Below are 25,255 nucleotides of genomic sequence, written 5' to 3' on the forward strand. Positions count from 1 at the left end.
TAGTCAAGAGCACATTAGAAGAAGGGGTAAAAGAATATGCATGACCATTTGAGTGCGGGAGCTATTAGTTTGTCATAAATTATTTCAAGTCCCAACTAAGCCCTTCACAATGATTGGAGGTCGTAGGAGCCATGCTACGCAAAGCTCAGGTTTGCGCATTTATCCCTCAGTAGTGGGTCAACACAGTAAGTGTGACAGAATCAGCAGACATTAACTCAGCAGATGTTTATGTTCAAATCTGTTTTATTGTTGAACAAAGAAATAGTACATTATGGAACAGATTCCATCCAAATAATGGTTCAACAAAAACAGTTGTTTACCGTTCCCCCCTAAAATCCCTCTGCCTGCTGCCCAATTCCCACCCGACCCCCCGGTGAGAAAAAAGTGCATCAGTCTGATTGGAGCTATTCTTCCAGGATAATTCAATCAAGTATGGAAACCCAACCAGAAAGTAGGTGTTGGTACCACAATTTAGTGTATCTTATACAAATTATAGAAGCAATAAATTCAGGCTTAGCAAAAGCACTCTTCTCATACAGTTCTCACCCTAATGCTATCCCTTCTCACCTACCCCCCCCCCAAAAAAAAAAAAAAATTAGGATCAGGGGATGAGAGAATGTGAGTAAAGCAGCCTAAAGGATGTAGCTGGCCCTCGGGCAATATCAACCCACTCTCCAAGCTAATGTAATGTAGTAGTATTTGGTTACTACAAACAACCCGTTGCTGAAGCAGCACACTATGAGATGGTATTCAGAATCAAACTACACCCTCTTGGAGACAAGGAAGCCAAATAGGTCCCCCCAAAACAAGCAAAAAAAGCCTATTTGCATGTCCCGCTGCTTCCCGGGTCTCCCAAGCAGCTAAGGTGTGGACCTTCATTCGGCACCTCCAGAATGATAGAGAGTCTGAAGAAGTCCAAGAGAGCACAATACATCTGCGAGCCAGGAGGCACACCTTAAGACACACACTAGGCCCCCTTGAAAAGTCTTAGGCATATCGAGTACTAATTGTTCTACAGTACCTGTAATCGTGCATCACAGTAATCCCTGCAGATATTGTACTGTAGAGGTCCAAAAGGATTGAACAGACCAGCAATCCCAGAAGGAATGAGCAAAAATATTAGGTTCTCTACCACACTTGGGACAGAGAAGATAATCAATGCCCCCGATTTTATGCAACTGCACTTGCGTATAATAGGCTCAATAGAGCACACAACCATAGCACTCCCTTAATATTTCTCCAGTAACCAGCTTAGGTATCCCCTTTATGGCACTCAGAGTATCCCATGAACCCAAGTCCTTATGTAGCTCCTGTTCCCAGCCCCATTGTATCAATTGAGTATCCTTAGTGCTTTCAAATTGAGAGAAGACCTTATGCAATGCCGATACTAAGGTGCTAAAAGCTCTCTATCCCCTCAAAAAAATCCCGGAGACTTTTCCCCAAATGTCAGCCAATCTGATCTTGTGTGAGAGAGAGAGAGAATATAATGTTTGACTTGACAGTAAGCAAAAGTATTCCCCCCAATGTTCATCACCAGCAGAAAAGAAGACATGCTATATGTACTGAGAAAAGTCAAAATTGAAAGTCATAACATGGAATTAGAACTGAGTGTAAACAAGGCAAAGATCATGAATACAGAAAATGATGAAGATTTTGAGCTTGAAGACGATTTGAAATCCTTTACAACTTCTATATTTCCTGGGCTTTTTTCTTAAAAAAGAAGCAATAGCAGGAAAGAAATACTGCACAGAATAGCATTGGGTCGCTCTTCAATGAAGACTCTTGACAAAGTATTCAAAGGCAAGGAAATAACACTCCAAATGAAGATCAGACTTGTCCACACACTTACTTTCTCAGAAGAACTAACAAATTGATTCTGAAAGAGATCAAGCTGTCACTCAAAGCCCAAATGATGAAGTTATGACTGTCTTATTTTGGTCTCACTGTCAGTAGAGAAAGATCTTTGGAAAAGGACATTATATTTGGGAAGATCAAAGGAACTAGGTGAAGAGGATGAGCTGCAATCAGATGGCTAGACATTTTAAAAACAACCTCCTCTCAGAGTTTCTGTCATGTTGGATGATTCATGCCAAATATGGCAAAAGGAATTGCTTCCAAATTCCTCCAGGTCAAAAGACTTTGGTGACAGATGCCAGATGCATCCAATCTGAGTTGGAGAGCATTTGTAGATGGGTTCCATGCTTAGGATATGTGGTCTGGTCAAGAGAACCTATATCTGATAAACCTCCTGGACCCAAGAGTAGTCTGGAATATTCTAAAGGGTTTCAGTGATCCATTGGGAAATCAGGTTGGAGTATACTACAGGGAGGCGCAAAATTAAGTCTCTTGTGTCAGGAAGTAGTCGGGATGTGGAAGTGGGCCATATCCGTGTGATGTGGCCTAGGGCCTCTTACCTGACAGGGAAGAATAACTGTCTGGCAGACAGGCTGACTTGGGGTCCTGCAACTACATAAGTTGTCTCTGGACATGGGCATAGTCCAGAAGATATTTTGTGGGGCACCCCCTCAATAGACTATTTCGCCACTCACTCCAACAAGAAAGTTTTTCAGTTCTCTAGACTAGGTAGGTTCACACAGCAGACTAATATTGGATGCCTGTCTCCTCCTTCTTTATGCATAGCCTCCTACATGTTCATAATAAAAACTCTACTGAAACTTCGAGTAGGATTGAAGTATCGTGATTCCATTAATTGTGCCATATTGGCTAAGACAGATCTGGTTCCTACTTCTGGCGTTCACCTCCAAAAAATTATTGAAAACTGGAGTGTTCCCAACTCTCATTAGTCCCTGTCCTCACAGCTTGGATGTTGAGAGGGTAGTAATTCACTGAACTTACTGGAGAGTATCTTACAGGTCTTGCTGGCTTCCAGAAAATACTCCACTAGAATATCTTATGGTTTTAAGATGAAGAGGTTTACTATTTGATTTGAGGGCAGTGTCTTAGATCTACTTTCATACTCTAAACAATATCTGTACGTTTTAGAGTTGGGTTTCAAGACCAACTCTGTTAGGGTTTCATTAGTGCAGTTGGAGCTGTGTAAAATTATGGTCAAACCCATCTCTGTTCACGTGGGACTTGCTTCTGTTGAAGCCTTCCATCATTAAAGCTTCTGCAGTGTTATGGGATGCTATTAATCCAAATGATGAAAGCTCCTTCTGTGCCACTGGATACCTGTAACCTGTAGTATCTAACCTGGATGGTCTTGTTTTTGGTGGTGGTCACTTCAGCCTAAAGAGTCAGTGAGCTCCAGGTCTTAGTAGTCCATTCACCTAACAGAGATTTTCAAGAATAGTGTGGTCTTAAGCACACATCCAAAGATAGTGTCAGAGTTCCATGTTAACCAGTCAATTATTGTACTAACCTTTGTCCCAAAACTACATACCCATAAAGGATGAGGGCGGCTAATGGCAAACACACACTTTCAGATTGGATAGCAGGCTGACACTTAAGGGTCATGAAAGAGCTCATCAACATCATCATCACTTATTAGTTTGATATACTGCAAGATATCACTAAAGCAGTGGTCTCAAACGCAAACCCTTTGCAGGACCACATTTTGGATTTGTAGGTACTTGGAGGGCTGCAGAAAAAAATAGTTAATGTCTTATTAAAGAAATGACAATTTTGCATGAGGTATAACTCTTTATAGTTTATAAAGGCCTGCATGTTCCCCCCCCCCCCTTCTTTGCAGCGTCCTCCAGCTTCCCCCCCTGGCCTCCCAGTCTTAGTTTCAGCTAATTACCGCAGCATGCAGAGGGGATCACTGGTGCTGTAGCGTTCCTTGCAGGCTGCCATTGGCCTCCGCAGCACATTCCCTCTGCTGCAGTCCCATCCCTCCTCTTGTCATCAGGGGCGGGATCGCGGCAGAAGGAATGTGCTGCTGAGGACGACAGCAGCCTTTAAGAATCGCTACAGCACCGACAATCCTCTCTGCAGGCTGTGGTAATTATCTGAAGGTAAGAACCGGGAGGCCAGGGGGGAAGCCAGAGGATGCTGCAAAGAGCGGGAAGCACTAGTACAGACTGTGGGCTACAAAATAGTACCTGGCAGGCCGCGAGTTTGAGACCACTGCACTAAAGTGTTTCTATGTGGTGTACAAAGCCATGGCTGCTTTGATAGCCCACTTGAGATCAGCTTGCTTTCTCCACTTATTTATCCAGTAAGACCAAAAAGAAGTCTAGAACTGACCATGATACTTAATAATGTCTTGGCACTGTATCTTGCCCTGAAACCTGATAAATTGGTATGAAGGATCTGATATTGCTCCAAAAATAAGGACATCTAGAAATAGCATGCTTTTTCAATATACATTTGACAGTAAAAGGTTGGAGACTGGATGATAAGATGCGCTAGTGTTTGAGTCCAGTTCTCCTCTATTGCCTTTTTCAAAAACACAGGGTCTAACCTCTTCCTCCTCCCCCCTCCTCCGCAAGGAGAGATTTATTGTAATCACCAGTGGTTTAAGTATAGTTTTTACAGTTTTATCAATTTATACTCTACCTATTAACTTTTTGTTAGTGTTGATGGGATTTTAGAAGTCTGTGACTTTTGTTTAGCCATTGTAATTTTCTGCTAACAAGTTTTAAATACTTAATTATGTAAGATAAGTTATTTGTATGTCTTATGCTTTTTCTAATTTTCTAATTTTATCATCTTGGGATTAATTTATTTCAAGACAGCTATAAAATTGCATTGTCAAACTGCTATAGATCGGTTGCATATTGAGTTTTATACAAAGATAGTTATGAATGGAACAGAATCCATGGAATGTATGACAAAACATTTGAGCAATGAAAATTGTTGAATCATCTTTTTATGTTTTATAGTTATTATGTTGGCATGTGTGGAGATGGTGCAAATGATTGTGGGGTAAGTTTTTCATTTCTTTTCTGAGAATCTGTTATCACTATACAGGGAGAGTTTGGCACCCTGTACTGAAGCAGCACATCTCTCCTCCCTCCCGTTCACCTATTACCACTGCTTCCCAGCCTATGCCACTTTCACAAGTGCAATCTGTGCTTCTGCATCTCTTCTCCCACTTCCTGATAGGTCCCTGCTATTAGTGTAATTTTACATATTTAGGGCAATTTTTAGTCTGCGTTATACAGTGCTCTGGTATTTCTTGTAGGCTTTTTACCAGTTTTCAGAGGGAAAGGATCCAGCATACTTTCCCATTGAAAATTGCCTGCAAGGTACCTGTACATATTCGTACATTTTTTTTCCCTTAAAAAGCACAGATTTGAAAATTCAAAATAAGAACATTGTTGCCTACCTCAGCCTAACCATACCTCAAAACCTGCGTGCATGCATCCAGGAAAAAGTGGGCAATTTTCAGACAGCCAACTTGCCTGGGTAAACGGCTTTTGAAAATTGCCCTAATGTCCTAATTCGCATCTGCAAGTCATCTAGCCCAGTGGTTCTTAAACCTGTCCTGGGGGACCCCCAGCTAGTCAGGTTTTCAAGATATCCCTAATGAATAAGCATAAGGCAGATTTGCATATAATAGAGATGACAGGCATGCAAATCTGCCTCATGCATATTCATTAGAGATATCTTGAAAACCTCATTGGCTGGGTGCCAAAGAATGTCTAAAAAAATTTGAGCTTATGAATTTAAAAAAATACTGACCATGGAGAAAGACACAGCTTAATAGGAGTGAAATAGTATGGATTCAGCAAAGGCAAATTTTCCCTTGCAAATTTGTTAGATTTTTCTGAATAATGGTAAGCTAGTTGATATAGTATGATATATTTAGATTATGAGAGTTTCTGTAGAATATTAATCATGGGATAGGAAGCTGTTCCTTTTGCGAATGGCAAATTGGCTTTAGTACAGGAAATAGAGTAGGATTAGGATGGTCAGTTATCAACATGGGAAATGGGTCTGGATGCCCCAAGGGTCTCTACACTGGGCCCTTTGCTGTTTACCATAAGTGATGAGTGAGATCAAATTTGCTGCTCTTCAGTCTTTAAAATGGCATAGGATTGTGAGTATTTGCAGAGGGTTCTGGTGAGACTGGGCATCTCAATGGTAGATGAAATTTAATATGGCTGTATGCAAAATAACACGGGGAAAAATAATTCCAACTACATTACCCAAGATAAAGACTTTGAGTCATTTTGAAATTTTCAGCCCATTTGCCACGAGTGCTAAATAAACAGAAAGTTAGAGATTTTCCAAACAAGAATGGAGAGCAAAAATGAGCGTATTGTTATACCTCATGCAGCTGCACCTTGAGTACTTTGTGAAGTTCTGATCCTGGTTCTGGCCATCCCGTTTCAACAAGGATATGTGACGAAAGGCTAAAAAGATTAGGGTTCTTTGGAGAATAAATAGTTTAAAAAATTCATAGACTCATGCTTGGGGGTGGATCATTTAAATAGGGAAAAATTATTTAATCTTTAAAATAACATAGAAAATAGGACATGCCATGAAACTAATGACTGGCAGATAGAAAACAAATTGAAGAAAAATGTATTGTCATACAATGTTTTTAAGCTGTGGCCTCTGTTAGAGGATGTCTTCAAGGCAGCTAACATTGCAAGATTTAAGAGTTTGGAACAAATTCCTTAGAGAGAAATGCCATAAAAAATTATTAGCCAGGTAGACTTAGGAGAGTTGCTGCTCATACATGGACCGGAGCTCTCAGAAATACTACTACTAATCATTTCTATAGCACTGCTAGATGTACACAATGCTGTACATTAAATAGATGTACTTTTTGGGATCTGCTGGGTACTTGAGACCTAGACTGGCCACTGTTAGAGATGAGATGCTTGATGGACCTTGATTTGTCTAGACCTGACTATTTATGATTTTATGGGCAGCACAGAGAGGGACAGAGCACAGCAAACACAATATAACAACAACAAAAAAAAAAGCACAAAGAGCCTAAGTGAACAAGGATTTGTCTTGATTGACACAACACGAATCAGAATCTGTCCTTAAGCCAGAGCAAAGAAAGCAGTCTCAATGTCCTGTTCTTGCTTCAGGACGTTTTGATTTCTTTCTGTGCTCTGGCTTAAGGACTGATTCTGATTCCTGAGTTAATTGCATTTTGCTCTTTGGCTGACCCCTGACGCCGAAACACAACTCATGTTGGGTCAATAAAGACAAGTCCTTGTTCATTGAGGCCCTTTGTGGGGGTTGGTTTTTTTTTGTTGTTATTTTTATGATTTTATGTCCATCTTCTCTTAGAGCACTTGTAACAAGAACAATAATTCTTATATACCGCTGCAATCTGACAACTTCTCGTCGATTTACATCAAAGAGAGACTGGACAGTCATTGAAGTACAAAATACAAATAGTAACAGTACAGTATAATTCTTAAAGATAAACTGAATAGAATTATTGTAATTAAAGAATTGTTACAATTAATAGGAATTTAGCTTGCATAAAGGGGCAGATTAAGTTTTTATTTTTATTTCTAATCTTAATGTATATTTTCTGTAAACCGCTTAGAACCTAACGGATGTAGCGGTATATAAGAAATAAATTACATTACATTACATTACATTAAGTTGTGGCATGGTACTGCTATGGATGGGGCAATTAACTGGGGCACAAGACTAAATGAGAGAACATACAGGTTGGGATTAAGGTCAAGGCTAATGAAAGTAAGAGGACTGATCTGCCCAAGGCATCCTAAATCTAGTGCTTTATCTAGTCATTAGCACTCAGACTTAATAGGGTGGGTAAATGGAGTGGGCAGACTTGATGGGCAGTGGCCCTTTTCTGCCGTCATCTTTCTATGTTTCTATGCTTCTGAGGTAGCCTCCATCTGGTATCTTACCCATTTTCAATAGTAGCTTAGTTTTCTGTGGACAAGCAGGATGTGAGGGGAGGAGTGGCCTGCTCCCTACAAAATTGTGATACGCATGGAATGGCTGGAGGGGATGCCTAAGCCCTGCCAGCTGAAGCGGTCTTCCTGAATCCCCAGCTCCATGCTGCCTGAGCACCAAGAAAGTCAACAGAATGCTTTAGCTGCCGACGCTGGCACTCCCACGCACGCTAGATTCAAGCTCAGTGTCAACCTTATGCCAGGTCTGGTCAAAAGAGCGAGATGGCAACCAAAGTAAATTGTTACTGTTTAACCCAAGTAGGCACCTTCCTTTTGGACTGTATTGTCTGAACACCATTCATTCAAGATTGCAGGTATCAAGTGCATTTTATTTTCATTTCATTTATCAAATTTTGCAGATGCTTCTTATAAGGTCACAGTGACTTAAATTTTTATTGAATATTATATATATTATATCGGTACAAAATTTCTCCTATCACCTCCCCTCAGCACACCCACAATCCCACATCCACATTAAATCATCTGTTCTTAACTGAAATAAAACAGTCTTCCACCATTCCTGTATAGAGATCCTTCCCTTTTATAAATCTTCATTAAAAACCTTAATGAAAAAAACACCTGCTTATGAAAAGTAAAGCTATCTATAATCAAGCTAATCTCCTAGGGAAAAGAGTTCCATAACAATGGAAATACTACAGCAAAAGCCCATTTATGTGTTGCATTGCTTCATGTCTGAAATTGGTCAGATGGAAGGTATCTCTTTTGCACCACTGGAACATTGAGTCCTAAGAGTTGCTTCTCTCAGCTGAGGAGTTCATCTTGAGTGAGCCTGGTTGAAAGTCCAAAGACTCTTCCAAATCAATTATCTGAAATTGCTAGTGATCTTTTACTCCCTCTGTGTTTGCCTATATCTTCCAGGATCAATAAGTTCGAATCTAGACAGAAAATCAAGTTGCTACATTTAGACTTTGTTTTAGGTTGTTAACATTGAGGGTTATACTGCTGTATGTATTTGTTGTGTCAGATTTAAGGCATCTTGATGGTAGCTTCTTTGCATAAGCAAAGCACCTACTTGGTCTTTGCTTCACACTTTATGCTACAACTCGGACCAATCATTCATTAGAGACGATGCATTTAGTGATCTGTACAATTCTTGCTTCATCTGAGCCACACATGAATAATGAACAAAATTATTTAAATAGCTGAGCAAGACTGAGCGTGTAAGTTGCCACAGTGTAAACCTGATTGCATCATGTTAGCAGAATAAGCAAAGTTGCTTACCTGTAGTGGACAGTTTCAGCGAGATGAATCAGGCACACAGTCCTTCAGATGATCCTGAGAGCTGTATTAACTTCTCGAGCTATGGAATTATATGAGGGGAAAGAGGGAACTTGAAAAGGCCAAGCATGCTCAGCTCTATACTAGTTCCGAGTTCTGGGAGAACAGCTGTGCAGTGGCATCACTATTACTAATGAATCCATTTGTGTGCCTGATGTTTTCTGTAGACAAGACAGCAGAATTAACCTGATACAGGTGCTGGATCAAGGGGGTGGGGGCAAGAGGAGGGTGCTGTACTAGTAAAGCCTCTTTACAACAAATGTATTGGGAGAAATATTTTTAAATATTACATGGCCCTCGGTCTACTTACTGCAGCCAGTAGGTGGCACTGTTTGACACCTCATGAAACACCCGGTTAAAATTAAACTGCATTTTCTATTTTTAATCTGGAAATCAGAGTATTTAGCTACTGCTAGCTTGAACGAAAATGATGGTAAAATGGTTGGCGTATTTTGCCAGTGTACTAAGGTTTTTGCTTAGTGATGTATTTTCAATGCCAGCATTTTATTAAGTGTTATTGCTGTAATTTGTGACTTTATGAAATTCTTTAATCTCTTTGAGAACTGTGATTCTAAAATATTAGATATGTGGTAATGCTTCAGTGAATAGTGTATTCATTTTCATATTTGGTTCTACCTAGGACTGAGGTTGTGGGTTCAAACCCACGCTGCTCCTTGTGACCCTGGGCAAGTCACTTAATCCCACCATTGCCCCAGGCACATTAGATAGATTGTGAACCCTCCAGGACAGACAGGGGAAATGCTTGAGTATCTGAATAAATTTATATATCCTGCTCTGAGCTCCCCTGAGAGAACGGTATAGAAAATTGAATAAAAAAAATGATTTATATCTGCACTCCCCAGTTTTCTAGTATGATGAGATTGTTTATTCCCCAGGCACTTTCTGTACAAAACTTTTATATATCGGGGCTGATATTCAAAATCATTTATATAGCTAGTTAACTTTAGAGTTAAGAGCAAAAAAAATGGCTTGGGTTGAAAATTTGAAGCTGCTTTCCTCTTAACTTTTAGTTGGACATCAAGATGTCTAGCCAAATGTTGCCAGGTTAGGAGGAGGAAAGCTATGGGGCATTTTGGGGTTGGGGTTAACTTTCAGCAGTCAGGTTGGACCTTATATTTAAAGCTGTCTTTAAATAGTTAGCTTATCCAGTTAGTTTAGGATCACATTTGGTGGGATGGTTAGACCACATGCCGGTCTACTAAAAATCTGTTCAGATAACCAAATAAAACTTCCAGACAACAAACTGCTGAATAGTGATCTTATGATTAGATGACCTGGAAGGTGTATCATGTTAACTATAATCCTGTACTGTACATTACGAGAGGAGAAAATGACGTTTGAATAATTCTGCTGGTCGCATGCCATGACAGCGTGTACTTCTTCTCTAAAGCATTCAGAGCCCCTGTATAAGGGAGCAGTGTGCTCCTGGAGGGCCAGTTCAGTATTAGGCAACCTAAAAGCAAGCCCCAGAATACGTGGGAAAAATAACTTTATATTTAAAAGTACATCTTTTGGTAGTATTTCACGTGAATTTTGATTCCTACTTTGCAAATCCTCTTTTGAAACATCAAAAATGGGGTGTCTACTCAGCAGACATTCTTCTTTTACCATTTTTGAACTGGTAGGCACTGAAGAGGGCACACAGTGGCATATCACTGTCTGAACTTGAAGCTTCTGTGGCATCACCTTTCACCTCCAGGACTCCCAGTATATCATGTGTGCCAAACCTTATTAGGTAATGTGTCAATAAGAATCTTTTTTTTCTTCTACATATTTCCCACTGCTTATACTATTCCCACAGGCTTTATAATGAATGGATTTGTAAGTTAGAAATCTGAAAATAAACCTTTAAGTTCAAAGCATCCCTCTCTCCTTGTTATTTTGTTTTGTTTGCTTTCATTTATAGCAATACATATATAGAGTACAATAATAAAACCCTGATGGCAGCTTGCAGGACTGCAAATATATTGCTTGCAAGTCTGGGCATACAAATTTTCAAAGGGAGCTTGCTACGGAGTTCCTTTGAAAATTTGGGTGGTTTGCATATTCTGGGTACTCTTGTACCTGCATCCTTTATACCTAAGAGTAGGTGCAAAATGCATACGACTTGAAAATGAAATCACTGCCATGGCCTAACCCCACCCTTTATTCCCTGTGAGCAAATGTACATTCTCTGAGAAACAACACACATGCTTTTACCCACATGTAAGGTAGGGGTGGGGGAACACAATGCATCAAGCTGTATGATGCACAGAAACATCCATTTTCCCACTTAAAGGTACTAATCAAAATCAGGTGGGTTTTTTTTGGATTTATATGTCTGCTGTACCTTCCAGCAGCAGCTGTATTTAAAAAAATAATAATAATTTGGAAGGAGAATGACATGGGAAACAATGGCATCTGAAACTATCCTCTATAATTTAGGAGCCTAGGTTTTGGGTAGAGAATTCACCTAAATTTAGGCCTGTTAATTGATTTGCTTTATTAGGAACATAAGAGCTCTAATGTGAACTAACCGTTTAAATATGTATTAATGCAAGTTAAGGGCATAGTTAGTATCTTATTGAGAACAGTGGGGCTGGTGTTAACATGGATTAAATTGCATTAATGTATGTTAACCAGTTAGTACCCAGTAGTAAATAGAACCTTAGGTTAGGTGCCTAGTACTGAAAATCGGTGCTAGGTAGTTAACGACTTTATAGCTTCTGAAATTTTGGGAATTAGCCGTAGTCCATTTTTAAAGGGAATAACTTAGATGCCTAATTTGGGCATCTAAACCTATTGAAAATTGTACCCCTATTCTGAAATGACAAAATAGTTTGAAGTCCTTTGTGCCAATGTATGCAGGGGTCCAGCTTAGAAAATGGAACGATAGAAAAACACATTTTATGACAGTTATGAATAATTTGGTATGCCCTTTCTGTTCCTAAATGAGACTAGACTCTTTTAAGAAAATATTTCATTGTGCTGTATAATTTTGTTGGCTAAGCTGGATATAATTATGGGTCTGAATATTTAGAGTGATCTGTAAGTATTTGTTTTCACAGGGAAGGACGTGCTGCTTTAATAACTTCCTTCTGTGTGTTTAAATACATGGCTCTCTACAGCATTATCCAGTATTTCAGTGTTACTCTTCTGTATTCTGTGAGTATATCTATCTGCAGACATTGAACTTGTTAACATGTTTATCATATATGTCCTGAGTCTTGTGATCATTTCAATTTTTTCATCAGTGGCGTTACTAGACAAAAAGCATTTTTTTTTGGGGGGGGGGGCACAGAAGAGGCAGCCCATATATTTGGGGATGGCAAGTCAAAGTGACATTTGTGTACATCACATCCCTCTTATCCCCCTTACCCTATTTAAGCGCTAGATTCACTAACCTCCATTGCGTTCCCGATCTGTGGCTGATCCGTGCAGACCTGACGAATTTACAAAACAAAAAAATTTAAATGAGGGCGATTGGAGGAACACCCCCCTCCTACCGCACAGATCACTAGTGTGTGATCCTGATGCATGCGCAGACCATCTATAGATGGTCTGAACATACGTCTAAGAGCCATTTAGAGCCGTGACTTTAAAAAAAACAACAAAACTTAATAGCCCAGCGAGCCCGTGTTTTTAACCTGCTTTAAACCCATGGGTTAAAACCATGGGCTCGCAGTGCGGGGAAGGGCAGGAAAATCAAGGTGGTAGGAGAGATTCGGGGCAAGAGCAAGGCGGCGAGTCAGGGCAGCAGGCAGGAGAGATTTGGAGCAGAGCACGAGGTCGGGGCAGGCAGGAGACAGCAGGAGATTGGGGCTGAGACAGGACAGGAGATCGGGGCAGAAAGCAGATCGGGGCTGAGACAGGGCATCAGATTGGGGTAGAGAGCAGGGCGACAGAAGGCAGGGCAGTCAGAAAGGACCTCAGCGACTGGTCCTCAGCAGTCTCTTCTTGTGTTGATCAGCCAGCCCAGTCGGTTTGCAAGATTTCTGTAGTGAATCGTGTCCCTGCCATTTTCCTCATTTGCATGCAAGGATTGGAATCGGATCAGAGGAGAGGTAAGTGAATTGGGCCGGAGTAAAATCGGGTCGCACGATTGGTTTGCTTAGTAAATCTAGCCCTAAGTCAGCTATAAAAGATGCTATGTGTCCCAAAGGCCTTAGAAAGCCTTTTATCCAGTTTCAGCGACACAGAGAACAAGTATTGTTTCATAGCACCATTCAATGAATATGGGAACGAAGTCTGGAGATTTTAGAGCAGTGGTTCTCAACCCAATCTGGTCTTCAGGATATTCACAGTTGAATATACATGGGACAGATTTGCATGCACTACCCCCTTGTTATGCTAATAATCTCATGCATATTAATTAAGGATATACTGAAAATCTGCTAGGTGGATGCGCCTTGAGGATTAGGATGAGAAGCACTACTAGAGGGTGGAATGGAAACTCAGTATAAACCCATCACTTTCATTAGATTCCCCACTAATGAAGCTAGAACATAATTTAGCATACAAAAATATATAAATATTAAAACTGTAGCATCCTAGGAACACTTCATCTTCCACTCGAAACACTTTGGGCTCCTTTTACTAAGATGCGCTAGAGCTTTAACACACAGATTAGCGCGCTAGAACTTAACGCCAGCATTGAGCTGGCGTTAGGTCTAGAAGCATAACGTGTGGTAATTTCTTGCGTGCACTAAAAACGCTAGCGCACCTTAGTAAAAAGAGCCCTTTGTGAAGTGGCACAAAATCCCACAAAGAAAAACACTCGGAACCGAGCAAATGTCATGATTCAAACTGCAACAACTCTACCTGTGAAAAGACAGCACTGCGAATATTGCACTAGGCCAGGGGTAGGCAATTCCGGTCCTCGAGAGCAGGAGCCAGGTCAGGTTTTCAGGATATCCACAATGAATAGGTATGAGATGGATTTGCCTGCACTGCCTCCTTGAGACGCAAATCTATCTCATGCATATTTATTGTGGATATCCTGAAAACCTGACCTGGCTCTGGCTCTGGCTCTCGAGGACCGGCATTGCCTACCCCTGCACTAGGCCCTAGAAAAAACAATACTACACCTACAGCAGTGGTTCCCAACCTTGTCCTGGAGGACTACCAGGCCAATCGGGTTTTCAGGATAGTCCTAATGAATATGCATGAAGATTTGCATGCCTGTCACTTCCATTATATGCAAATCTCTCTCATGCATATTTATTAGGTCTAGCCTGAAAACCCGATTGGCCTGGTGGTCCTCCTGGACAGGGTTGGGAACCACTGCCCTACAGGAGAAACTCAACAAATCAAACTGCTAGAGATTCCTACACAAAAACTACGAGTGTGAGCTCAAATACCTTCATCTCAGGCACATGTGTAGAATATGGATCTACCCTCATCTAATACAGAATAAGAGATCACAACTTAGAAACAGAAATTGCAGACAAAACCTGAAATAGAAATTCCCCCAAAAGCTAGACTGAGAAGTTTAGTACTGGAAAAAGAAAAATTGAAATGCATTTAATCCTGTATCTTGCAAATGCATAAAAAAACAGATGTGCACAAATCCCAAGTTGACAGTCCCTAAAAATGGAAAATGTTTTCTTTTCTATCTTTGTTGTTTCATTTTATCCTTGTGCTCTCCATTTTTCTTTTCAGCCTTCTAATTTCTTTGTCAGGATGTCCTTTTATTCTCTCTTCCATTCCTTTTCTACATATACAAAGGGGTGCTGAAAAGTCCTTAGCCCAACCAACTTCCTAAATTCTGAGCGTTAAGTGTCATTTATTTTGCAAAGTCTATAATGCTATGTTATGACATTGTTTCAGATCATTGATTGAACTATATCAATGAAAAATGTGGAATTTTCAAATATGAAACTTCGAGCTATCATGAAGCTCCTATTCCGGCAGAAGAAAACTTTAAAGGAAATCCATGAATGTATGATGCAAACATTGAGTGACAAATGCTTATCATACTCTACAGTGAAGAAGTGGTGTGCAAACTTTCCGTGTGGAGATTTTGAGACCAAAGTTGCAGCGAGGTCTAGGAGGCCTCAAACAGTGTTGTTGACCACATCCATGACCTGATTTTGGCAGATCGGCGAATATTGACTAAAACAATTGCTGAGACACCACAGATATCTAGGGAACATGTTGAGTGTATAATTCACAAGCAACTGGGTATGCAGAGGCTATCAGCCAAGTGGATACTAAAATGTTTGAATGCTGATGAGAAACAATATTGAATAGACACTTCCAAGTTGATTTTGGTGCATTTTCAGCAAGTTGGTGCCAACCTTTTGGAACGACTAGTTACTGTTGATGAAACATGATTACACCACTATGATCCTGAGACAAAACAACAGTCCATGTAATGGCAGCACTCAGGTTCTCCAAGGCCAAAGAAATTCAAGACCAAAAAATCAGCAGGAAAGGTCATGGTCACAGTGTTTTAGGATCAGGAAGGTGCTGTAATGACAATCTTCCAAGGGACCAAACGGTTAATGCAGAATACTTCTATAAATTTCTGTGTCAACTAAAAGAGGCATTGAAAGAAAAAAGGAGAAGGGAAGCTACAGAAAGCAATTCTCTTTTTGCAAGACAATGCTCAAAGCTGGGCAAACGATGGCTGTTTTGATGCAGTTGGAGTTTCAGTGCATAGATCATCTACCCTATTCACCAGATCTTGCTCCATCTGACTATTTTCTGTTTCCAAACCTTAAAAAGTGTTTTGAAAGGTTGACAATTTCCGAGTGATTCAGAGGTGATTGAAGCATTTCAGTGACTATAGAGTATTTTTGGGAAGGATTACAGAAACTTCAGACAAGATGTGCCAAGTGTGTTTAATTTAGTGGTGAATATGTGTAATAACTTGTAAGTTGTATGGCTCCACATCATTTGCTTCTTGATTGGGCCAAGAACTTTTCAGCACCCCTTGCATCTGACATTGATGATTCCTTTTTTTCTCTTTTGTCTTTCTACTCACTCATATCTACTTTCTCTTTATTTATTTATTTTTGTTTTCATTCTCATTTCCACCCTACACTCTCCTAGCTTTCCATCTCTCACCCCTTTTCCAGAGCTCATATTGTTCCTATTTCTCTGTCCTATTCCCTCTGTTTGTTAAAATTTGATATTTTGCTGAAGCTTACGACAGGTCTCAACGGCTAACATTAAAAGGAAATATAAATAGAAAAAGAAAGGAACACCTCAATGAACAGGGAAGAACTAATCAACCACACAACAGTGAACATAACTGCCGCTGCAGCAGTCCACACATACGGTGGCCCCCAGGTCAAAGACCAGTGCTCTAAATGAGTCCAGTCTCACCTGCGTACGTTCCAGTTTAGCAGGAACTTGTCCAACTTTGTCTTGAATCCCTGGAGGGTGTTTTCCCCTATAACAGCCTCCGGAAGAGCATTCCAGTTTTCTACTACTCTCTGGGTGAAGAAGAACTTCCTTCCATTTGTACGGAATCTGTCCCCTTTTAACTTTAGAGTGCCTTCTCGTTCTCCCTACCTTGGAGAGGATGAGCAATCTGTAAGCAAAATTACAAAAAAAAAACCCAACCCATTGCACGAAGGTTGCCTGTATACCATATTTAATAGATATGATCATTTTGGGGAATATCCATACCAAAGACTATGAAAAAAAGTCTTTAAAGCTTTAAAATTCAAGACACGTATAACTTGGAAGTTTGTTCCAAAAACTGGGTGCCAAATAATAGAAAGCTGTGCGTCAAGTGGATTCTCGATTGATTCTGTTGGCTGCTGGCAGTACTATCTGTTGTCTTGAAGGGACCTAAGAACACGTAAGAATGTAAGGAATAGTTAGCGAATTCAGATAACTGGGTTCTAAAGTATGCAATGACTTGTGAGTTAACATCAAATTTTTAAACTGAATGCAATATGAAACTGGTAACCAGTGATACTGTAGAAAAAGTGGCATAACATGATCAAATTTACTTTATGTCCTAGTAATTTGATAGCTGTATTTTGCAAGGTTTGAAATTGTCTGTTGTTAAAAGGTTAAGATTCCAGCATAATCAATGTTACATCAGTTTTTGTTGTGAGGAATGCATGAATCAGAGTATGAACATTCTTATCCCAGGACAAGCAGGCAGCATATTCTCTACATGTGGGTGACGTCACCGACAGAGCCCCCTAGTGGACGTTTTCGCAAGCAGACTTGCTCGAAGACCTTCAGGCTTGCGATTGGCCCGCGCATGTGCGTGTGCCCCTCCTGCCCTGCCTAGGGCATGCGTCTCCTCAGCATGTTCTCAGTTCAGTGTTTTCCGCGGAGCCAGAAGCACTGCTCCCTTATTTCGCGCGTTCTTTGTCCCTCTTGCACCGCGGCTTATTTTGTTTGTTTCCTTTGAGTTGCTGTGCTTGCGTCTTTTATTTTCTTTATTTTCATTTTTTTCCGTTCGTATAATTTTGACCGGGTTCCCGGTCTTCCTCAGGCCGCATGGGGCCGGCTTTCTTTTTCTTATGTCCCGGCCTCGTTCCGGCTTTAAAAACTGTACTAAGTGCAACCGGGTTATCTCCATCACCGATCCTCATCGTGTGCGGAGTGCCTAGGTGCAGAGCACCGCGCTGAGTCGTGTCCCTGTTGTGCGACTTTGCAACTGCGGGCTCTTCGTCGAAGGGTGGCTCCACTCCCATTGAGGAAATCTGTAAGGCTGCCACTTGGTCCTCGGTTCATACGTTCACCTCGCATTACTATCTGGATGCTTTCTCCAGGCGTGATAGCCGTTTTGGCCAATCTGTTTTGCAACATCTATTCTCCTGAATTGCCAACTCTCCCTCCATCCCCTTTTTAGTTAGCTTGGAGGTCTCCCACATGTAGAGAATATGCTGCCTGCTTGTCCTGGGATAAAGCACAGTTACTTACCGTAACAGGTGTTATCCAGGGACAACAGGCAGATATTCTCGCAACCCACCCACCTCCCCGTGGTTGGCTTCTTTGCTTGCTATCTGAATTGAGAACATGCTGCGGATACGCATGCCCTAGGCAGGGCGGGAGGGGCACGCGCGCATGCGCGGGCCAATCGCAAGCCTGAAGGTCTTCAAGCAAGTCTGCTTGCGAAAACGTAGAGAATATCTGCCTGCTGTCCCTGGATAACACCTGTGCTTTATTGTCGAATAGATGTCTTATAGCTCTTTAAAAGATCTACTGTAAGGATGTAGAAGACTTTCTTTACAGCTTCTCAAACTTGATCTGAGAAAGTTGAGTCAACAATGATTCCAAGATATTTGAACTTGAACCAGGGGAATAGTTGAATCATTCAAAGATACCCCTTTATCAGATCTAAAGTTATGTCCAGTTAACCAACAAGAATAGCTTTTATTGATATTTACAACAAGCCTATTCTTGTTTAGCCATGACTAAGGGCCTGATTCTCAAAACAAAAATCTGCCTTTAACATGCTCACTAAATAGGCTCCAGCTGATTTAGCGAACACATATTTTAGCAGTGGATTATCAAAACTGCTTAAGGAGGTCGAGTTTTCTAGCAGTCTCCGATACTGCTATGCAAATGTCGTACAATCAGGTCATTAATATTGAAATAATCACTCAGAGTGATTCTCTCTATAATCACCAAGTGATTCTCTAGCCTGGTTGTATGACATTTGCATATAAAATTTACCAACAGGTCTGAGTTTTTTCGTTGCCTTCCATTCTGATCAGTGCCTGAGCGCTGATTGGCTCAGGCACTGACAGGAAAGTAAGCCTTGACAGCTCAGACCCCTCCCCAATGCAAATTAAAATAATAATACAAAATTCCAAATTGAAGTTCAGTAGGAGAGATGCCCACTCTCCTGCTGTGCTGCCGACACTAACTGGAGTGCCGGCGAGTGAAGGAAATCATTCGCTGTATGCTCCGACCGCCTCTTCCTGTACTAAAGTCAGGCTTCACCAATCAGGAGCTGCTTTGACATGCAGCTCCTGATTGGTGACTTTAGTACAGGAAGAGGCGGTCAGAGCATACAGCGAGTGATTTCCTTCACTCACCGGCGCTCCGACTGCTCTCCTGCATCTCTCCTGAGACTCCCCCACGAAAAACCGTATTCGCAGTTTTTCAAGATTTGCGGGGGGGAGGGGGGGTCCTGGAATGGAACCCCCCGTGAATATCGGGGGAGTACTTTATATAAAATAAAAACGGAAACTGAAAAATCCCAGATAGTTGCATGTGAAAGCTCATGACGCTAGATCCTAGCATGACTGAGCTGTTAAGTACAAGGGGATAAGACAGAACTGCTGGGTTAGAAAAAGATGATATACATCTTGGTTTAAAATGAATTTTTGTCACATGTGATAGATACTCTTTTTGTTAACTGTAAGCACATCAGCTACCTTGTATCTTTTATAAATTTGAGCTTTTGTTTGTCGTCTTATAGATTCTCAGCAATTTAGGAGACTTCCAGTTCCTCTTCATTGACCTGGCAATTATCCTTGTGATCGTCTTTACTAGTGAGTATTGCTAAAGTAACCTGTTGTAAGCTATGATAGTGAATACTTGGAATAGCCTACCAGGAAAATTTAAGCATGCTTGGACCACATGGAAAAAACAGTAGGGAAAACCATATAGAGAGGTTAGGTAAGATGCATGGTTGTGGGAGGAGGCCTGGATATTGCCAAAGATGGTTGAGTACCAAGAAGGGAAGATGACCACTGGTCTGACCCAGCAGCGGCAATTCTTATGTTCTTAGGGAAGAAGCAGTATTCCACAGGCAGCAGATGGAAGCAAAAGATCAGGCTCCCTTATTTGCTATTACCTATACATGGCAAGAAAATAGATATTCTTTAGCACTCTCCAGACCAGTAGAGGTTAATCTTTACAAATGGGTATATATCCAATCATGACCAGCAGGTGGAGACTGAAAACAAAACTGTGGGACAGTATATAATATACTCCCTTCTCTATTTACCTCAGTCTTCTTTCAGTCTCCAGCAGGTGTTGAGTGATCTGTACCCATCTCCCTTGGTAGGGCTGTTGGAATTTGTTTAGGGGGTTTATAGTCCCTGTTTTTGGCCGGACGGAGCTTGGGCGGGCCCTGTTTGGGGGTCCGTCCGACCTCGGGGGTGTCAAACCCGGCGGTTCTCGAGCGGGGTCCCTCCCCCCACTTCCTCCACCTCCCCACATTTTTCTAGAGGAGCCTCAGCAGTAAGCCTTGCCCCCTAAATCAAGAAAGGCATATTGCTTCGAGAGCCTGTGGAGTCTGTTCTGTAAAAAAAAAAAAAAAAATCCTGAGGTAGTGCTGGTCTGGAGGGTTGTTTCCCTTTAAGAAAACTGTAAACTGTATTTTTTCATCTAACCGGCACTTTTTTATAGCTAGGTCGCGTATGGAGCAATGAGCACTTCTAAAGGGAAAAAGTGCTCATTGTGCTCCAGGCGCGAGGCACTCGCAGCCAGCCTGTGCAAGCGATGTTCAGGCCGGTGCGGTGCCGATGGTGCCTCGCAAGTCGGCTGGGAGCAGTGGGGAAGCCCGGTCTTCCCCAACCGCCCACGGAGGGATTCCCCAAGCCGCCGACGGTCGGGTTGTTGGGGATTCCCTCTCAGCTGATATTTTGACAGCTGATGCCGACTTGCCTGTTTTAGCGGCTGGGACTGTTCAGGCTTCTCAGCCGCTACAGGCTATGGAGGGAGCATTTTTGGCGGGAAAGTCGCCATCTTCTCAGTCTGGCCCCTCCATTTTGTCTTCCACCTCAGGTGACCTTCCCCCTGTATTGGAAAAACAGGGGCAGGTTTCTGCTGGGTCCCCTGCTGTGGTAGGGAGTCCCTTGGGACCCTCGGGGGGTTTTTCCCCTGATTTCTTTTTTTTCTTTGTGCCGAGCCTATTTTCAGGCGGCTGGGGGTCCCGGATGCGCTCAGGGGGTTTCGGGGAGTGGGGTTTCCTCCGCGCTCCCTGCGGCTTTGTCTCTCTCGTCTATTGTGGCGTCCCCTCCTCCTCCTCCCTCGTCCAAGTGTCCGCGGTTGTTGTGGGACGAGGATTTATGGTCTGAGGAGCGTGTTGGTCTGGATGAGGACCTGGACCCTTTTGAGGATTTCCAGGACCCTCTCGAGGGGACGGCCGCTGGCGGCGGGTTGTCGGGTTTTCCGTCCTCCGGCGAAGAGGCGTCCGTGGTGCGCCTTTTTCAGAGAGATGAGCTGCCGGACCTGATTCAACAGGTTTCTTCGATGTTGCGTTTTGAGGATGCGCCGCCGGAGACTCCGCGTGTGGGGGACCCTCTGCTTCGGGGGATCCGTTCCGTTTCCCGCTCTTTTCCCATGTATCAGGATATTCGGGATATTGTACTGGAACAGTGGAAAACGCCGGAGGCGCCGTTTCGTTTGGCGCGCGTCATGGCTCGTTTGTATCCCATCCCAGAGGGGGATCGGGCTACTTTAACATCGCCAGTTGTAGACGCGGTGGTCTCGGCGATTTCTAAGCGGCATACCGTGCCTGTTGAGGGCGGTTCTGCCTTGCGGGACTCTGAGGAGCGCAAGTTGGAGAACATTCTTAAGCAAAATTTTCAGGTCTCGGCCTTGGGGGTCCAGGCGGCTATTTGTGGGGGACTGGTGGCTCGCGCCGTGTTTCGGTGGGCTGAGTGTGTCCTGGATCGGGAGTCTGATGACTGGTCTTTGGTGGATCAGGAGGTGGCGAAGATTGAGATGGCTGACTCGTTCCTCTCAGATGCTCTTTATGACTTGGTGCGGAGCTCGGCTAAGTCTATGGCCTTTGGCATGGCCGCGCGCTTGGTCGGCGGATGCTGCGTCCAAAGCTAAGCTGATTAAATTTCCCTTCCGGGGGTCTTTTTTGTTTGGGGAGGAATTAGATAAGTTGCTTCAGACTCTGACGGACTCAAAGGTGCCCCGTTTGCCTGAGGACCGTGCCCGCCCTGCGTCTCGGGGTGGCGCTGCCCGGGGGCGTTGCGGGAGTTTCGCAAGTATCGCCCTGGGCGTGGGGCTGCTTCTTTCCCGGCTCCGGGGTTTTCCCGGGGTTGGTTCTTCCAGCGCATGCAGCCCTTTCGGGGGGCCTGTCGGGGGGCAAGGAATCCCTCCGCCGGTTCCCCCGCTTCCCGTCCTGCACAATGACTCCTTGCCGGCGCCCCCTTTGGTTCCGGTGGGGGCCCGGCTGCGCGAATTTTTCCCCAAATGGGCCGAGATCACGTCCGATCAGTGGGTCCTGGAGGTGGTGCGGGACGGTTATGCCCTGGAGTTCGCCCGCTCTCTGCCGGACTTTTTCCTAGCCTCTCCATATCAGACTCCTTGGAAGACGCAGGCTTTTCGCCAGACCCTTCAGCGCTTGCTAGATCTCAAGGCAGTTGTTCCAGTGCCCCCGCCGGAGTGGGGCACCGGCAGGTACTCCATTTACTTTGTGGTGCCCAAGAAGGAGGGGACCTTTCGGCCCATCCTGGATTTGAAGGGGGTCAACAGGGCTCTCAAGATTACCTCTTTTCGCATGGAAACGCTGCGGTCGGTCATTCTGGCGGTTCAGCCGGAGGAGTTTCTCACTTCTCTCGATCTGACGGAGGCCTCTCATCAGCGCTTCCTTCGCTTTGCGATCTTGGGTCGGCACTATCAGTTCTGTGCGCTTCCCTTTGGTCCGGCCACGGCTCCCCGGACGTTCACCAAGGTGATGGTGGTCGTCGCGGCGGCCTTGCGGTCGGAGGGCATTCTGGTGCACCCCTACCTGGACGACTGGTTGATTCGGGCAAAGTCGTTGCAGGAGAGCTCCCGGGTTACGGCTCGGGTGGTGGAGTTTTTCCGGTCGCTGGGCTGGGTGGTCAACCTTTCCAAGAGTCGGTTGGTCCCGGCTCAGCGTCTGGAGTACCTTGGGGTTCTGTTCGACACCTCCTTGGGGAAGGTCTTCCTTCTGGAGGCCCGGGTGAGCAAATTGCAATCTCAAATTCGCCTGCTTTTGGCGTCCCGGTGTCCTCGGGCGCGAGATTTCCTCCAAGTCTTGGGGTCGATGGCGGCGTCCCTGGACGTGGTGAGGTGGGCGCGGGCCCACATGCGTCCTCTTCAGTATGCTCTGCTCCGGAGGTGGTCACCACATGGCACGGTTTGGATGTTCCTGTCCCCCTGCGAGGCATGGTGCGCTGCAGTCTGCGTTTGTGGCTCCGGACCCCTCACCTGGTTCAGGAGGTAGGTCTGGATCTCCCGCAGTGGACGGTGCTCCTTACGGATGCAAGTCTCCTCGGTTGGGGGGCTCAGTGTTTGGGTCACTCAGCTCAGGGCACCTGGTCCACGGAGGAGGCCTCCTGGTCGATCAACGTGTTGGAGACCAGAGCGGTCCGTCTGGCGCTGGTAGCTTTCCGCTCCCTTTTGTTGGGCAAGTCAGTCAGAGTCCTGTCGGACAATGCCATGGCGGTGGCTTATGTCAATCGTCAGGGGGGCACCAAGAGCACTCAGGTGGCGCAGGAGGTGGCTCAGCTCATGGTTTGGGCGGAGTCCCATCTTCTGCACCTCTCGGCCTCTCACATAGCCGGGGTAGAAAATGTTCAGGCGGACTTCCTCAGTCGTCACTTCTTGGATCCAGGAGAGTGGTGTCTCGGCTCCGTGGCGTTTCAGTTGATAGTGCAGGCTTGGGGGCAGCCCCTGATGGACCTGATGGCCACGAGTGGCAACGCCAAAGTGCCCCGCTTCTTCAGTCGTCGCAGGGACTGTCTGGCCGAGGGTTTGGATGCTCTGGTCCAACCGTGGCCAACGGAGGGGCTGTTGTAAGTGTTCCTAGTGGGCAGAGTACTTCTTCGCATTGTTCACCATCCGGGTCTGGTGGTTCTGGTGGCTCCGGATTGGCCTCGTCGGCCGTGATATGCGGATCTGGTGAGGCATCTGGTGGCGGATCCTCTTCCTCTGCCTCTCTTGGACGATCTTCTGACGCAGGGTCCCATTCCCATGTTCGATCCGTCTCCCTTCTGTCTTACGGCTTGGCTCTTGAAAGGGGTCGCCTTAGTAAGAAGGGATATTCAGATAAGGTGATCTCTACACTCTTGGGGTCCCGGAGGCTTTCTACCTCTCGGGCTTATGTGCGGGTTTGGCGTCTCTTTGAGGGGTGGTGCGGGGAGTGGTCTCTTTTCGCGCTTCCCTGCCTAACATTCTAGAGTTCTTGCAGGATGGCCTGGATAGAGGCCTGGCTTGGTCTTCTCTCCGGGTTCAACTTGCGGCCCTGTCGGCTTTTCGAGGGTTGGTGACTGGTCAGCGTTTGTCGGCTATTCCTGATGTGATTCGCTTTTTGCGGGCGGCCAAGTTGCTCAGGCCTCCCCTACGGCCCTCTGTTCCCTCTTGGGATCTCAATCTGATTCTCTCTGTTTTGGTGCGCCCGCCTTTCGAGCCGTTGGATGGCTGTTCTTTGAAGGACCTTACTCTGAAGGCGGTCTTTTTGGTGGCCATTACTTCTGCTAGGCGTGTTTCTGAGCTACAGGCTTTCTCGTGTAGGGCTCCCTTCTTGGAGTTTTCTAGGGAGCGGGTTGTGTTGCGGCCTGTTCCTTCCTTTCTGCCGAAAGTAGTTTCTCCTTTTCATGTCAATCAATCGGTGGTCCTCCCAGTCTTGGGTAGTCGGGAGGGCTCTTCTGAGCAACGGCAGCTGCGCAAGTTGGATGTCGGTCGGGTCCTTCGCTCTTATGTGCAGCGGACCCGGGAAGTCCGGAAATCCGATCATCTCTTTGTCCTTCTGGCGGGTCCTCGTCGGGAGGCTGGCGCTTCTAACGCTACTATTGCGCGCTGGATCAAGGAGACGATTGCTTCCGCTTATCTTCTGAGACAGAAGCCTGTTCCGGAGTTTCTCAAGGCTCATTCCACTCGGGGTCAGGCAGCTTCTTGGGCTGAGTCGTCGCTCGTGCCTCCAGTGGATATTTGTAAGGCTGCGGTTTGGTCTTCCTTGCATTCCTTTGTTAGACATTATCGGGTAGATGTTCAGGCGCGTCGGGACGCGGTGTTCGGTGAGCGTGTTTTGGTATTGGCCCTTCGGGGGTCCCGCCCGTGAGAGGGACTGCTTTGGTACGTCCCATTTGTAAAGATTAACCTCTACTGGTCTGGAGAGTGCTAAAGAAGGAGAAATTAAGTTCTTACCTGCTAATTTACTTTCTTTTAGCTTCTCCAGACCA

The 25,255-nt window shown here is 44.3% G+C and overlaps 1 protein-coding gene across 3 annotated transcripts in view; it reads left to right on the forward strand.

Annotated features, from left to right (window-relative positions):
- Positions 1-25,255, forward strand: part of ATP13A3 (ATPase 13A3) — a 164,198-nt gene that overhangs the window by 93,751 nt on the left and 45,192 nt on the right. For all 3 annotated transcript variants that reach the window (XM_033958171.1, XM_033958170.1, XM_033958169.1), the window contains exons 24-27: positions 4,848-4,890; positions 10,808-10,917; positions 12,230-12,326; positions 19,564-19,636. In XM_033958171.1, the coding sequence (XP_033814062.1) occupies positions 4,848-4,890; positions 10,808-10,917; positions 12,230-12,326; positions 19,564-19,636 (323 nt within the window). The remainder of the gene's footprint in view (positions 1-4,847; positions 4,891-10,807; positions 10,918-12,229; positions 12,327-19,563; positions 19,637-25,255) is intronic.

Source organism: Geotrypetes seraphini, chromosome 9 (assembly GCF_902459505.1).
Source record: "Geotrypetes seraphini chromosome 9, aGeoSer1.1, whole genome shotgun sequence".
Lineage (NCBI taxonomy): Eukaryota > Metazoa > Chordata > Amphibia > Gymnophiona > Dermophiidae > Geotrypetes > Geotrypetes seraphini.